This window comes from Anopheles merus, chromosome 3R (assembly GCF_017562075.2).
Source record: "Anopheles merus strain MAF chromosome 3R, AmerM5.1, whole genome shotgun sequence".
NCBI classification, from domain to species: Eukaryota; Metazoa; Arthropoda; class Insecta; order Diptera; family Culicidae; genus Anopheles; species Anopheles merus.
The window spans coordinates 22,953,162-22,970,126 of record NC_054084.1 but is presented as its reverse complement, the minus strand read 5'-3'; the positions used below and the strand labels follow the sequence as shown (position 1 = coordinate 22,970,126).

Here is a 16,965-nt window from a genome sequence, read left to right as displayed (position 1 = left end):
TGTACAATGGCTGGGTGGGTTGTCCTTCTTTGAGACGGAATTGCCACTTGCCTGGTGGGTTGTAGTTTTGTACGATTGGTTACATTGCTAAAATTAGGAAGAGTTGCTGAGCGGTTTAAGTGGAATTGTTTACTTGTGTAATGTATTTTATATTTGCCATTTTAATTTTTTTTACATTTAAATTAATCGATAAATTTAAACTTGTTTAATTATTGTTTGTTTTTTATTTCATCAATTAATCTATTAAAGTTTTTTTTAAATTTATTTAGGTTTGCTATTTATTTGTTTATTTACTATTAGACGGTGAATATATGATCATATGCGCAAGAATTATGTTCTGGACCGAACACCTTCTAGTTAATCTTTTATTAATTAATGCTACTATGCGTTAAGTTGTAGCATTTCATTTTTAAAGCGAAGCATTTCAGAGCTGAAGTTAAAGTATTCAGTAAGATAAAACCTTTAGTGATTATAATAGTCAGCTCGTTTAAATTCCACCAGCTACATAATTAATCGCAGTATTTTTGCAGCGCATCACTGTCCATCTTAGTCACGATTGACAAGAATATTCGCAAATAATCTGCCTAAATAAGGCATCGCAGTAGTTGCATCGTTTAACAAAATCAAGAACAAAGATAATGCCAAAGACATCCTTTAACTACACTGAAAAAAAAATTGTAATGCCTAGTGCGGATTTTTAACTCATCGGTCGTCGTTTAATGCCTATTATAGTTTTAGGATCTATTTTCGGCATTTGGGCATCGTTTTTTCCAGAGCTTTTAATGTATTCTTTTCTGATCGTTTGTAGTTGAAGAATAGCTAAACAGGTTGCTCGTCGATGAGTCACAGGCGCTACTTCAACAAATGTTTCAAATGAATGTCTAGGTTAGAAGATAAGATATGACACATAAACATAGCAAAATCATAGCTAAAAGTATGGAAGTTATAGTAAAGAAAACTAATGCTTCAAGTAGCTGGTATGCCTAAACCAAATGATCTTAAAACTCATTTAAAAATTTACGAAACTACCGATTGTTGTGGTTCATTATTCTGATAAAACTTTCTGTTTGTCTCATTTAATTGTGGCAAGTAAGGGATTTTTAAATCCAGAGCCGAAGCACTGCGATGTTCCCTTACTTTTGGTATGCTTTGGCTCAGCACTACGTCTCATGAACTTCGGGATAAGTATACCCTAAACTAGCATCTCTGAGCCGGTCTCGTAGTACAGTCGTCAACTAGTACGACTTAACAACATGCCCGTCATGGGTTCAAGCCCCAAATGGACCGTGCCGCCATACGTAGGACTGACTATCCTGCTATGGGGGGATCAATAAGTCACTGAAAGCCAAACCCACAAGTAGTGTGGTACAGGCAGGCCTTGACCGACAGCGGTTGTTGAGCCAAAAGAAGAAGAAGAAGAAACTAGCATCTACAAGAATTCGATTGAAAACACCAAATAAAATCAGCAAAAAAACTTGCCCTAAGATACAACTACATTGTAAAGTGAATTGTAGTAACCAAAAAAAAAAAAAAGAAAAAAAACGACCCAACTTTCACAACCCTCCCCTAGCCGGTGTGAATGAAAAAGTCATCGTGACTGTGACCGGGAGTGAGGGAAAAGAAGCTTTTTAGAAGCAAAAAAAATCTCGCTAACGTGTAACAAGTGACCACCAGCTTAAACTAGGTTAGCCGAATCGGTAACGACCGGGACCGAACCAAAAGTGGGCCCTCGCTTCCCGATGCCTGCCTGCCAAGCGTGCGCCACGTTCGCACCAGGTGCTAATTAGAACCGCACAATCTTCTAGGTCGCGTTTTTGTTGATCTGTAAATTGTTGCCCCCGAACTGCAGCGACGATAACTTGGCGGTGTGATACCATCGGATGGTGTAGTTTACCGCCAGACACTTGCCGGCGCAGAACGGTGTCCGTGAAGGTTTAGTGGTGCAGTAACGATTTTGTTGGTTGATTCCATTTTAATACTGTCGCGTGGCTGCAACATTGACTGGTTTAAAATAAAAAAAAAATCGAGAGCCAAACACAATTAGAGTAGACATAGTTAAGGAGTTTCGTGCTAAAATCGTTTCTTGTGGTTATTAAGCTCAAGCTCAGATTGTGCTAACTGAATGCATTGATATTGGAAGTGTTAGTAAACTACACAACTACTTGCACTAAACCCAAGAAGACCTCGAGAACTGTCCATCATGAAGGTGAAATTTCAGACACACTTAAGTTGAAAATATTCTTCCCATCTGTGTGTGTGTGTAAATATTTGGCTGTGTTAATCCTTATCGTAAGAAATAAGGCAAGACACTTTACACAACCATCTGCTGACATCAAGGATCAGGTTACCTAGCAACGGCACCCCCATTCCCATCGCCGGCTACAAGTGACACTTTAAAAAGTGTTTGCAGGAACTAAATAATTGAGGAACGGAACGGAACCCGGTAGCACCAATCGACAGCAAAATCCGGACCGATTCGAACTGCACAAACTCGACGGTAAGAAAGTCCGTAAACCGCAACCTGCTGACACACCTGGCCACCCAGCGCGGCTCCATCGAATCCTTTCCAGTACGTGATACACTTAAGGACGCCACCGGGAGAGCCACACGAGAAGGAGGAAAAGTTGTGCCTTTGCCTTCTCATCGCCATCCGCTTGACGTGTGTTTGTGTTTGTTAGTGTGTAGAGTGTGTGTCTGTGAGTGCATTAAAGAAGCAGCAGCAGCAGCAGCAGCAACGGCAGCAGTGTGTATTGAAATCTGCATCGGATCGTTGCGAAAAGCGAAGAGATTAAGCGTAATGATGGCCAGAGGTGGCGCCGGACCTGGCTCAACGATGCAGCTGCTGCTCGTTCGGCTACTGCTGTTGGGGCTGGTACTGCTGGTCATACTGAACGGGGTAGTGGTGGCGGCCGGAAGTGTCCGTGCGACAGCGAGACAAACGACAGCCACTGTAGCGGAAGATGAAGATAGCAGCAGCAGCAGCAGCAGTGCAGCAGTTGGAGGCTCATCGGACGAGATGCTCGAGGAGAGTGAAGAAAGTTTCGAACAAGACGCTAGCAGCAGTGGCGAAACCCCAACCCCCAGCCGGCACGAAAGTGCGGAATCGACAACCGAGCGAGGTGGCGCACCGGATGAAGATGACGATGATGGTTCGGTAACGGGGACAACGTTAGGCTACAGTGCGGTGGCCACCACGCCCAAGATAGTGGTGCGGCCCGTGAAGCAGCTAAGCCGGTAAGTAATGGTGCCGGCCGTGGACGGTGCGGCAGCGGATGGTGGTAATTTTGTGCCGTTTCCGGTCCCGGGAGTGATTGGCGTGGCGTGATAATTTACGATTGTCCTTAAAATCAACAGAATGCTGCTGCCAGAAGTGCAGATTCTGGGACGGGTGGCTTTTTATTCAAATTTGAAAGCATTTTTTTGCTAGCTTTTTTGAAGTTACTTTTTAGATTTGACAAAATGTTTCTCGTTTTATTTTTACGGGTTTTAGTAGAGTATTCAATGGAGGCGTCGACGTTTTCCCGCTATACAAATTGTAGTAAGGGGTAACGTGCGTTCCACATGTTACTTCCTGGTTATTTGGATTACATTTCTACAGCGAACAGTAGTACTGCATAGTCGCCCAGTCAGTCGGACTGGATCGGATTAGGTTGCTGTATCGGTTTCTGGGCCAGGACACGTTCGTCATCCGTTCCATGACTGACATAGGAATAGTTTTTATACCAGAATAATAAAGACATCAGTTTCAGGGTTGGAATGGTGTACTAGGATGTGTACAGGTTTGGTTGCAGTTAAAGAGAACTGGGTTTCGGAATTAGTTCCAGGACCGTAGTGCGATTAGGCTCAGCTCTAGGACGACCGGTGTGAGTTCGGAATCAGTTCCAGAACCGACGTGTGTTTGAGCTCAGTTCTAGGGCCGGCGTGAGTTAAGGATCTCCCAGAACTGCTACGGATACAGGAACAGTTTCAGGTCAATGTCGGTTCGAGACTAGATCCTGTGCCGGTATAGGTTTTCTCTACTTCTTCTTTGGCATAACAACCATTGTCGATTAAGGCCTGCCTGTACTACTTGTAGTTTTCATTGACTTACTTATTACACATAGCTGGATAGTCAATCCTCTAGACTTGAACCCATGACGGGCATTTTATTGAGTCGTTTGAGTTGACGACTGTACCAGGGGACCTATTCTAGGAGTTATGAGCTCAGAATCTATTCCAGAAGAGGTATGGAAATTGAGGATCAGTTTCTGGACTTGTATAGATGCAAGACAAATTTTAAGAACTTTATGCGTTGCGGATCAATCCCTCCAAAATCAGAATTCGCTCTGGGAATAGTAATGTTCGTTGCACTGTAACCTTTTGCTGTCCACATTTTTTTGTATTAGCTTTGAGGAATGTTATAAATGTTATAAACACATTAATTCAAAACATTTTTTCCTCAATTTCTGCTCTCTTATGTGAATCTCAATTACAATAAATACTGCAATCGGTTAAACCGCACTAGCTTTTACGCATTATACATGCAATTACGAATACACACGCTCTTCCGGCGATTTTGAGCAAAAGTTCCGAAAAAAAATTACCTACTGTCTGATACGCCAAGGGTCCAGCAAAGAGCAAAGGCTATCGCCGCATCGGTCACACCTCGGTCGGCAAACAGTGACCGACACACGACACCCAGCCGTGTGCTGTTGCTGTTTGAGTTTCAGTTGCCACGGGTGCGATCATGCTCACTAGAATCACACTCCAATTCGTTAAACTCCAACGCTCGACCGGTTTGCGAGTGAAAAGTTATTCCACCAATGGAGAACAAAACACTAGAAGCGCACTGACAAAACTCCACAAAAGCCAGGCCAATCTGTTAAAATGAGTTTCCCGCGCGTCACCAGCTGGCATCATCATATCTGGCGCACCACCGAACAACCGGCGCAACGCATGGAAATTGCATCCGGGGGCGGTGGTGGACGCATACAAAAACGGTCCGCCAATGCAGTGGGGTGGGATGCATATGGAATGTGTTTTGCTATCTCTCAAATAAAGTTGCCTAATTACTGCGGAAACTATTCATCAACTCGCTTTCGGTTCGGTTGCGGGTGTTAATGAACTTCGGCGGGTGTCGCCGCGGCAACATAGTTCTGGTCGAACAAATGTTAGTTTTGCAGCGAATAATCAGTTTCGGTGCGGATGTCGAAACTTTGCACAAATGTACTAAAGTGGTGGGGGGGGGGGGGGGGTGGTTGTAGAACGGTGGTGTTCATCACACTCAACACACTGTATCACAAGCTTCGAACGTGTGTGCTGAAAAGGTGTTTTTGAATGGGAAGTTTTATTAATTTCTCTCGCCCTTCCGCCGACCCGCCGTCGTACCGTCGTCATTGCAATAGACACACTCTGGGCTGCAGTTATTTACACAATTATGCAGCTCACTCACAGAGCGGTTTCTGTTTGCTTTGTGAAAGTATTTACACACTTGTGCAACCGTGCTGTTCATCGTATCGGGATGGAACGGAACTTCAATGTGACGGATTTGCTGAAGGCTTGAAGAGCGTATGTAAGCGGAGCCAGTTTTGATATTATCCTTTGATAGCACTCGGTGCAAGGATTATCGTTTCTCGTAGATGGTGTGTGGAAAATGAAACAGGTGTCGTTGCGATGTAGACGTATTAGCGGCTTCTGCTCTATCCACACTACTTCGGCAATAATCCGCTCTATATTGCATCGCAGTGTAGATTGGCAGCTTTTACCGGTGAATGAATCTCCTCCATGGTGTGGATCATTCTGCACTTTTTAAGAATATCCTTCTCATAAACTGTTGGTTTGATAGGTAGTGTTTATGATTTTTTTAGCGTGATTTTGTAATGTGAATAAATGCAATGTGAATAACATACTAGTTACTAATTGATGGAGTTGTATCTTCTTCGGGCGCGTACGGCTGCTATGACAAAGGACAAGTCCGAACAAGTCAGATCAAATCCTAGTAATTTCAGGACGATACAAAAATTACTTAGTTAGGCAAAGGAATTCAAGATATATTACTGCTTTTGTACCTTTGCAAAAAAACCCTGGTAATACCAAATGTCATCAAAGTAACAAACATATATATAAAAAATATATATAAGCTTCAGTCCTACACATTCTTCAAAGTCAATTGTTCAATGAAATTATAAAGACTCGATAAGATTTTCTCGAAAAACCAATAGTTTTCTGAGCTACTTAAAAGTCTACTTTGAACCTCAAACTTTCATTCAAATTTGTTTCGATTCGTCTGGAAACTAGCAAGATTTTTTCTGACTTAGCCAGACACGTGCTCTGAGTCGACCGTATTCATCAGGAGTCTTCCACACTTGTCCAGATACGTACAGTATTGTCGAGTTCAATCTAGTTTTGATTTGAAGTGAGATTCAGGTTTTAAAACTGTAGTCGGGATAGATCTATGATTCCATGTTGGACGCCATCTATGTCCGGACTGAGTTATCTGAGTTCAAGCGTGAGACCAGTCCACCTAATCTCTTGAATTAGGCACGCTAGACTACACGGTCCACAGGGGGCGGTCCTGTGGTACAGTCGTCAACTCGAACGACTCAATAGCATGCTCGTCATGGGTTCAAGTCCAGAATGGACCGTCCCCTCGTAGAATGGATTGACTATCCGGCTGCGTGGTAATGAATTAAGTCTCGAAAGCCTGTATAGGCCGGCATGTCCGCGTAGGACGTTACGCCAAATAGAAGAAGTAGAAGAAGACTACAGTTGGATCACTCGTCGTAGTAGTGGCTTCTTATGGATGTAATTTAAGCTGCCAGATGCTTAACTTTCGAATTCCGACTGGATTAGCATTCAAAACTATTTAGTTTTTTGCTTCTAGAACGATCTATTTTTGTAATAATGATCCACTTTCCCGAGCTCGATCGAATTCGGGAACGTTCGTAGCGATTGTCAAAATGGCATACAATGGTGATTTCCTTGGATTTTTTTCAAACATGTTGCCTATTGTACGTAAAAACTGAGCAGGATACTACTTCTTCTTCTATTTGGCGTAGCCGTCCTACGCGGACATGTCGGCCTATAAAGGCTTTCGAGGCTTAATTCATTACCACGTAGCCAGACAGTCAATCCTTGCAACGGGGAGACGGTCCATTCTGGGCTTGAACCCATAACGGGCATGTTATTGAGTCGTTCGACTTGACGATTGTACCACGGGACCGCTCCACTAAGAGCAGGATACTCATGAAATATATAAAAGCAACCGTTTTATCCAGGCAACTGCAACTATCGTTCCCTTTGATTGAATTTGGGAAAGTGGCTGAATGGTTATTTAACATGTTATAAAAGGTATTAAATTTCGCACAAAATCGATTTAAATTTTCTTTCAATATCGATCTCAAAACGTTTGGAGGCTTTTAATTTATGCTCTTGTCCTTCTCAGCATGTATCAGTAGTTTGCGGTAATATTGAGTCTTCATCCATAGTTTGACTTCAAGACTAAATTGAACCTCATATCCGGCAAAATGCTATCCATGGAGATGTTTCACATACAGGAATCGTTCGGTCTTTACATGAACTTTCGCTTCGTTCGTTTAAATGATTCTACCATTCAGCACCCAAAGTCCTGAGTGTTAATATCTCCTTAATGAGCTGTGCCATTGGATGACTGCATCAAAAACAAAGATAGTATTTTCGACATGGTGGGTTACTGATGATGGGTTACAACACGGAGTGGACCGTTTCGCTCCGGCAGCACTTATACCAATCAAAGCAAAACCATCACCACTAAAATGATAAACACGATACGGTACAATTACTGAAGTCTTCCGCCGTCAAAAATAAAGTAAAAACAACCATCCCTAATGCTTGTTGCATGTCACTCATCATAAAAAAAAACTGCACAGGAAAAACTTTCAATTAATGCCCGGCTAATGCATATCCGGTCCGGAGGGGGAGATTTTCCATTTGCTTGCCAACCTGCCAACCAACAATAGCGACAAACAGCTTTACTACAACGCCTGCAAACAAACGAACGAAACAGCTTCGAACTGAACAGACTGGATACGTGTTGACCCCATATTAACAATCGATCACCATGTTTGTGTGTGTGTGTGTAAAAAGTGTACAAAACTGTGCTTAACGATAATTACAGTACTTGCCTTTGCCACCGACCACCGCCCCGCCGGACCTTGGATTTGTCGATGAGCCTCATCGTAGCGGCGGTTAAATTCATTCTCTAGCCCAGACCAGCACCAGACAGGCCAATATAAGCAACCGACCCTCCCCTTGCATCATGATGGTGCGCCCCTGGTGTACTAATACAATACAGCGGGCAGCCGATGGGACCTGGCGGTGGGATTTATTGTAGTAACATACCAATTTGCCATTTAGTAGATTGTAGTCTGGTCGGCTTTTTTTCGCTGCTCTGCGCTGCTGCTGCCGCTACCGCTGCTGGTTGGTTGTGAGTTTGGAATTTGTGATCCCATGCAACGGGGGGCTAAGCTTAATAGAAAAAAAAAATACGACCACGGCCCGGTCCGTTCCCTGTACGTAGATTGAATTTAAATTTATGATCACTGGGAATTTAATGTGTACCGGATACCCCGCAATAACAAACATTAAAACAAGAGCTGTGGCGGTGGAGGGAGTTTCGGTTCGGCCGCTTCTTCCGATGAGGTCCTTCATTACGGCTGTGTGGCGCGTTGGTTTGGTCCGACTAAACGCTTGGCTGCCAGCAGGGTCTAGGGCCGGGGCGGATGTCGTCCATCCCTTATTCCGTACCGGAGCGGTTTGGTCTTTTCCCGGGAAATTGGAGGAAAGTGTAATGAGCAGAAAGAAAGAGAGAGAGAGAGAGCAAGAGCGACAGGAGTAAGATTTTTTCAACCCAACCCAAACCAACCGCCACGGGCGTGTACGGCGTGATTGTGCGCCATAACATGCAATTGGCGCGCGCGCGTGGCTTTTGTGTTACTCTCCGCGGACTCTGCGGGTGTGTTGGGAAGTGTGGCGGCTTCTGAATTATTTCACCCTGCATAATTTTACCAGCCGGATATTCAATTGCGCACACACGTGTGTCCACGTGTACTTGTGGTGGGGAGGGAAGAGTGGAGGTTTGCAACCAACCGGGCTTATTCAACGTCCTTGACGGGGTTTAATTTGTGGCACCGGGATAGCTAGGCCGTAGCATCGCCTCGAACTTTGGGGGCTCTTTTGCGTCGTGGCGGGTGGGAAACGGGTTGAGATTTAAATTAAACCGCTTAATTTGACAATTACAATCACTACAGTCAGATGTCCGGAAAGCGTTGGGGAAGAGGAAGGGGCAGTGGGCACAGTCGCCCCGTGTGTGGTTGTAAAAGTTTCGCTCGCGCAAAAAAGATCTATTCACCCGTGGCGCATAATTTGCACGCACGATCGGTCAAACCAATCGTGCTGGGGCCGCTGTGTTTAATCCTTTCCATTTGCCATTATCACCACCGGGCTCTCCCTTCCCTATTGGAGCCACAGATTTCTTCTCTCTCTTTCTCCACCCCAAAAAGGAGATGAAACGGGCACAAGGTGGAGAGACGCAAACGTAATGGTGACCGTGTGAGCTTTTAATTTTAATTATGCCCGTACATTCATTTATTACAGCACGAGCGCACGGGCGCAAAAGAATTGAGTGCTCGTGGCCTCCACCCCACCATGGGTGGAATTGTGCGCGGCGGGGGAAAACAGGCACGCGGATAACTTTGACACATTTTCCACCCATTTCAACGGCCAAACTGGGAGGATGCGACGTTAACAGGGTGACGAAATGCGCGAGTTCGCGAGAGGGGGCGGGCTTTGAGGAATTAATTTTTATCTGATAGCAATTGGAAATTGATATTCAATCGTTGTCTTCGTTGGTCGATTGCTCCTTTCACAACCTTGCTGGTGGTGGTGGTGGGGAAAATGCACATCCGAAAGCCAAATCGATTGCAAATAATATATGAAAGCCCGGGCCATAGTTCATTAATTCAAAATTGTTTCCGAAAATGTTGTGCACAGACAGGGAGAGGATGCGGGACGGTCAGAGAGAGAGAGAGAGAGAGAGAGAGAGAGATAATGGAAAGGAGGGATGAAAAAATGGCATCCAATCGAGTGCACTCGATTGCTTTCATCAATCGGAAAGAAAACAAAGCAGGCGAACAGTTGCGTGCAAAAGTGCTGCTGCGGCATGCGGGAAAGTGCTCTGCCAAAGTCTACCCGAAAGGCCGATTAACGTGCTTGACTGCATCAAGCTTGCCGTGAGTGTCATGTGATTGTTTTGCTGACATGTGGTGCTCTTTTGGTGGTTGTTTTACCGCTGTAGTGATTGTTTATGTGAAAAACAAACATATTTATTTTTTTTATTTAAACTGCTAAGTAATATTTGGTACGTTGTTTTACATCATTTAATACAAAATATATTTTATGCTTTCCGCTATCTTTTTGGCAGCACACTGTGGCGTGGCCTTGGGTGAAAGGTCCGTGCTAAGATGTGCGGACCGTAGAGCGGGGGCACAAAATCATAATTAATCCATTTGCTTAATGCTGTCTGAGCCCGCGCGGTACAGATGCAATGGGTAAAGATTTTTCCCCGAAATGGGGGAAACGGGTTGCTACCACCGTTGCAGTTGCTCGCTTCCCATCCCCGATGCGATATGGCGTGTGGTGGCTGATGGTTAAATTTTTCATATGAAATTTATACCAGCACCCTCGGTTGGTTCTGTGACCCTGTTATTATTATTATTATTATTTTTCTTTTCGTTCACCCCGACCCCGTCGGCAAGGTCAGATAAATATAAATTGAATATCATTTGAATGCATTCATCTCGTGTATGTGAGTGGGGTCGTAATTTCATTTCTGATGTCCATTTTTGTTCTCTCTCTCCCTCTCGCTTGGTCCGCTACTGTGTCTGCTTTTGTACTCGAATGGAAAAAATGGCGGTGTTGTGGGGGTTAAAAGTTTTCTTTTTCATTCGATACACACCGATGGCAGGCACAGCTACGGTACGTTAACTGTTACAGTCAACCAGCGGGCTGTTGTGCTGGTGCACGGATTTCATAACGCACTGGCAGTGCTCTTCAACCTTTGAAGTACAGAGTACGGCAGATCGTTTAGTTCTACATTTTCCTCAGGGTCTTACCTAGGAATGGAGGGGAGGGGGAAGGGTAGAGGATAAGAAATTGCGGAAATGGCCTCCTTAAATCAACTCCAATAAGCCATGGGACTATTTTGATATTTTTCTTATGATTAGGAAATAAATTTAGATCAATATCCTGCAAAATACAATTAACTCTATGTCATTCGTTGTTCTCTTTATTGTTTCATTCGTTCCCAAATGGACTTTTTGGTAGTTTTTTTTGTTGACTTCATATTTTTTCAGCTGTATTATTTCCAAGTTATTTTTTCAATACGTTTGTTATCTAAATTTTGAAATGAGCAGTTTTTTTATATGGGTTTATATTTTATATTTATATATGGGTTTATATAGTTTTATATTTTTTATATGGGTTTTGACCGTTGCCAGCTGAAATCATATCAACGCTCCATACAAAACCACAATACAAACTAAGCTTTATATTATTCAGCCTGCAACACGTAGGTTTACGTCGATTCGTTGCAGACTCGAACAGGATAACAAACTGAAGCTACAATATTCTGTCAAGAAAGGTAAAAAAACTATTTGATTCGATACTTTTAAAAACAATAAAAGTATTAAAATCCATTTCAAATAGAAAAAAAAATAGCAAAAAGTATAAAACGCACCTTCGTTCTTCCGCAAATGATGAATTCCAATGTAGTGGCTGTTAAATAGCTACAATCGAGATGATGAATATTGTTCCACTGACAGGCTAAAATGTTAGCTTCCTGGCTTAATAGGGGTAAAAGAGGTAATAATGTAATAGGAGTAATAGGCAGACTGAGAGCTAGCTTAAGATGTATTAAAGATTTGTGTTGATTCGATTTCTGAGTATCATTCCAACGTAAACAAAGCATTCCAATGTAGTAAGCCATTCATCACAATCGAGATATTTTTCAACACCTTCAGTTGTAGTTTAATAGCGCATTGAGACGCCAGGCGGGAAATGCAAACAGAAAATGAGGATGATTCTGTATTTTGACATTGAAATGCCATCATTTCATCATCAATCAAAGATTTCATAATGTGGGTTGTTAAAACCCTTTGGGGTTTTTTTTTCATTAAAAACCTTATATCATTTTATTTTGATTTTATTTTTAATGGCTCAAAGGTCAAAAGGGGAGACTTTGTTTTAGATCTTTATATGAGTGTATGAAAAGACTAATTTATGATCTATTGGGTAATTTATCCAATACTCCAGAAAATATAAAAAAAATGTGTAAAAAATATAATCTCAGTTTTAACTTCAAGACCACTGCACTGCTGGTGCATCAGCGGTTCAGCGCATGAAGTGCGCCGTAAATAAACAGGTGAAATATTTATTGAATATTCAACGAATCACACACACACAAACACACGCGATGGTAACGACGACAACGGCAGTGCAGTGACAGGCAATGGGGACACGCAACGGACGCATCTGGGCTACTTGAACCCATCCTTGATGCAGGTTCTGCAAACGCAAACGCTGCCTGCAGGCTGTAATGGATCAGTCAGAAAAATAGTACACTCAACTCAATGTCCTCTTTATGCTCGTGTATGAAACACACTGCGGCTGTTGCTGCTGATGCTGCTGTTGCTGCTGCGTGTACCATTTGATTGGCGAGTGGGCTCGCACCCCCACCCGAAATGCCGAACGCATGCAAGATATTAATTATCATTTTGGTTTTCCAATTTGCAGTCCAGTCACTGTAATCAGGCAGAGGGCGCGCGCGCGCGCGTAGGCCGTCCGCCCGTCAAAAGGCTCAAAGAGAATGCGCAATATATGATGATGGGTGTGCTGATTGGGATCAGGGGGTGAGCGGTTCAATCCATCGCCGTGTTTGCATAATGCATCCATTCCCAATGACGTGCTACGGAAGGGTAACTACAAAAAAAAAAAATGCACTAATTCAAAGGGCGTACAGGCGGTTTTTTGCGTCAATACACCGTGCCACTCATTGCCGAAACTGCATTAACATGCACTACACTAAGCTCATAGCAAGCTACAGCCGAACGCACTGCATAAAATGTAATCATAATCACTGCTTTGGATGAAATTAGGAATATGGATGGCCGAGGGAACGAAGGCGAATGTTGGACGTGGAGCGAAAGTTTAGTCAGCTTAATTACTTTTATGTGCGTTGTTTAGAGTGAAGCCCGCTATAAAGCCCTTTTAACATAAGCGCCCTGCCCTTGTGTATGGGTAAATATTTCCCAATTGCATCCGTGTGCGGTCATGCAGAGCAGTGCCGATTATCCAGTCGATTTAATTTTCAAAGAGGCTTAACCCGGGGAGCCGTTCAAAGCGACCAAGGCTAGTGGAGCAGAAAGTTTAGCAATTAATTCATTCACAAAAATGCTTAAAGTTTAGTTGCGCCAGCAGTTGGGTTACACGCCCCTTTGAAACTCCTTTTACCATTCCATACGTGTGTGTGTATCTATAGACGATTTGTTTTCTTATCGAGGTACGAGGGGAACGATAGTTCCTCCTCCGCCCTTAAAAAGGACGCCAGGATACTACGAAATTCATTTGTTTCAATTTGCCGCTCATTATGCCGAAGCTTCCGAATGCGTGCGGAGGACGTGTCTCGGTCGGTGCTGATAATAAGATAATTCCGAGCAAAACCATGAACTGCCCCCCCCCCCCCCCCCAAAAGCCCCAAAAGCCCCAAAAATCGATACACCAAATGGGAAGAGTTGCTGCTGTTGGCCAGCTTCCCTTTTTTCCGGGCCTTTGCTGTGCTACTGTTGCGCTGCGGGGAAGCCCAAACGAAGCCCAACATTCCGACGCACCATTATCAATTAACATAACCACAACAACATGCACTACACTACGCATCGTACATGTGTTCGGTGAAATGGAAGAAAAAACGCACACCATTCCCCGTTTCCAGCATCCGTCTCCTAATGGGGGCGTTTGGGGCCAGTGGTCGTCGTCGCCGTCGTCCGGGGTGATCCTTTGAACTCAAATCAGGATCATAATCTAGACCGTTAGTCTCACCCCATAAAATGATGATTCTCGCGGGACGGAAATCGGATGGTGGTGTGGTGTGCAACCGTGTACGTGGTGCTACGTACGTCCGAGCCTAATGTCCCAAACCCCGTATTTGGTATTCGGTTTCGGTTTCGGGGGAGGTTCAGCCCAGTGGAGAGGTTTTTCTTTCATTAGCCTCATTAACTGCCCGCTTCTGCCAAACCACGGACGGGCGTACAGCAACAAACACATTTGCCCGCAACAAACCGCAGCGAACGATAATGAAGCTCTTTGGCACGACCCCGGAAGTACCTTTTTGCTGTTTTGGGAAGGACGTTTGGGGCGCACCGCACCGTTTCGGACATTGTCTTCACATGCACAAACAAACACATATATACATACCAGAGACAATATCAGGGAAAGAAGCGGTGTTAGAATAACAACAGTGCCAGTGCAAATGAGGCACCAGGGACAAGCGTGGAGCGAGGCGTATGGCCGTACGGTGTGCCGTTCGGGTCATTGCCGTTCGCGGGTCGGCACCTTTCCGCAGGCGACACCATTCATTATTTCTAATAAAACAATTTGAACAAACTGAATTAAATTTTATTTATTGTTATTATCGCTTAATTCTGTTTGGCCCTTTATCTTATCTGCTTATTGCGCCTTCCTCCTTTCACGAAATTGTCGGAAGTCTTGCCCCTCCGCACGACTATTGTGTCCTTTTGGGGGGGGGCAAACCGACGTACTGTGTGTCGCTTTTGCTTGGAGCAAAAGTTGTGCTCACTTGGGTTGTGGCCAGAAATTCCTTTGCCAATGCACGATGGCACCGTTAGAATAGTGCTGGAGGGCTCGGCACAATAACGGGCCGATGTGGCATAAACGCCATAAAAGTGGCTAAAAGCACTGTATGATGTGATAGGATTGGTGTGCGAGCTTAACGACTTGTTCGTACAAATACTTACTATAGCTTAACTTATTTCGTATTATATGAACTTATTGTGTCTAAATTTGTCTTTGAATTCCACCCAAAAAATGGATTAAATGGATTGCTATCAAATCACTAAGCTAATATCGATGTCGAGCTTCATTGGTTCTCCGTTCTCATCTTGTCGCCGAAGAATAAAATGCTTTATTCGCTAGTTTCCAGCACAAAAATTCCCTTGTCTACTTTCCTTCCGGCTCGGCAGCTCCTTCCTTCCTGCCTTGATGCCGGCTAGCAAATTGAATATGTCTTTCCACCTCTAGCTGCTGCTAACTCTTGTCCACATGTTCTCTAACCATTCCTCTCGCCCCGTTTGTTCTATGTTACCATTCTCGGTGCTCGCGCTATTTCTCCGGATTCCCCCTCCTGGACAGCTACGAACAAGGCCTGGAAGACTACGACGAGGCGGCGGACCGTGCCGAGCGCGAGCAGCAGCAGCAGCAGCAGCAGGAGCAGGAGCAGAGCGTCGACCAGCAGTACAACAATATGGTGAAACCGATGCTGACATTATTTAATGTGATAAGCACAGTTTTATCGTCCGGAAGATCAATGCGCACGGTGACAGCGGGCTGGGAGCGGCCGGCAGCAGACGACACCGAGCGGCCGTTAGCCACCACCGATGACGGCAATCCTGGCAATAAAAGCGAGATCATCACGGCTGGCGAAAAATCAACAAGCGGCCCCAGCGACGGCACTGCCGGTGGAGGTAATGAAAATGGTAATGAATATTTTGAATGTCTAGCATATTTCCCGAATGCAGCAACGGAGCCTGGCGGAGGCTGGCTTTGCATGCAAAGGAGCTGGTTTTTTTTTGTTTGGCTGGTCGTAAGCTGTGACCCGTATATGGCCCCCCGTTTGGCAGCCCGGGTAGGATTTTAGGGAATGGGCAAAGGACACATTCACGCATTCAAGGAATCCCCGGTTTCGGAAAGCGTTAGCCTACGGATATCCTTTGCCGTCAAAAGCGGCACAGCGCGCGCCTTCAGCCTTTTGTGGCCCCGGTGGTTGTCACATTCGGGAAAAAGACCAAGAACACATACGTCTCTTCGAGAGGGCACATAAAATATGGAAGCGTTTGCATAAGGAAGAGGAAGCGATTGTGGAAGGTAATGGATTTTTATTAGACGCTTTTATGGCGCCGTTGGCAAACATTTTCGGCAACACACAAAAACAGCTTCGGAGACATTAAGCTATTTGGGTGCGGGTCGGCATATTGTGTGGTTGTTTGATCCCGGGGCGCAATAAATATGGTTCCGGTCGATACTGAATGTGTGCTCTCGTCTCGCAGTGTGGCCAGTGGCAGCATTTTGTAGATGGAAATAGGAAAAGTGTAATTAAAATTTATCCTTCAAAATGGATGTTTGGGAGTAACTGCTACACGTTGCTAGGTCGTATTGAGGCTAAGCAATTTTTGTGTTTTTTGGTATGCGTCTCACAACGTTCTCATACATTCCGCTAAACAAGGTGGAGTGCTCATTCCAAAGCAACATTCTACTTGCATATGAGTAAGAGTAAAATTAAAAAACTTAACACATCACAATTTGAAACGGTTCTACATTTACCCACATAACGTTACCTTCGATCGTGGTGGTTCCATGGCGTAGCTCTATGCAACACCATTCCAATTGTTGACGATGTGAGAAAAATAATCCTTGGTTTTATAACCTTTTCCCCCCGAAAAAAAAGCTGGCCATCTTTCACTTTCCATCAGTTGGTGAGCATTAGTTTTTCGCCAGCTGCATGCTCGTGAACAGTGCAGTGAGATAAGTTACAAATTAAAACTTTTCTCCACCTCCCCCAGCACCCCTTCGCTGGACTGCTGTGTCGTTCCCTTTCCTGGTTATTACGCTTACCGTAAGCTGCATCGGGATTTTTCAGCGTAAAAAGTCAACCGAACGTGG

The 16,965-nt window shown here is 44.3% G+C and overlaps 1 protein-coding gene across 1 annotated transcript in view; it reads left to right on the top strand.

The window, feature by feature from the left end:
* Positions 1-1,909: 1,909 nt before the first annotated feature.
* The window catches only part of LOC121595564, a 16,090-nt gene continuing 1,034 nt past the window's right edge, over positions 1,910-16,965 (top strand). Inside the window, exons 1-2 of the mRNA XM_041919623.1 lie at positions 1,910-3,234; positions 15,439-15,782. Coding sequence (XP_041775557.1) covers positions 2,798-3,234; positions 15,439-15,782 — 781 coding nt within the window. The 5' untranslated portion in view covers positions 1,910-2,797. The remainder of the gene's footprint in view (positions 3,235-15,438; positions 15,783-16,965) is intronic.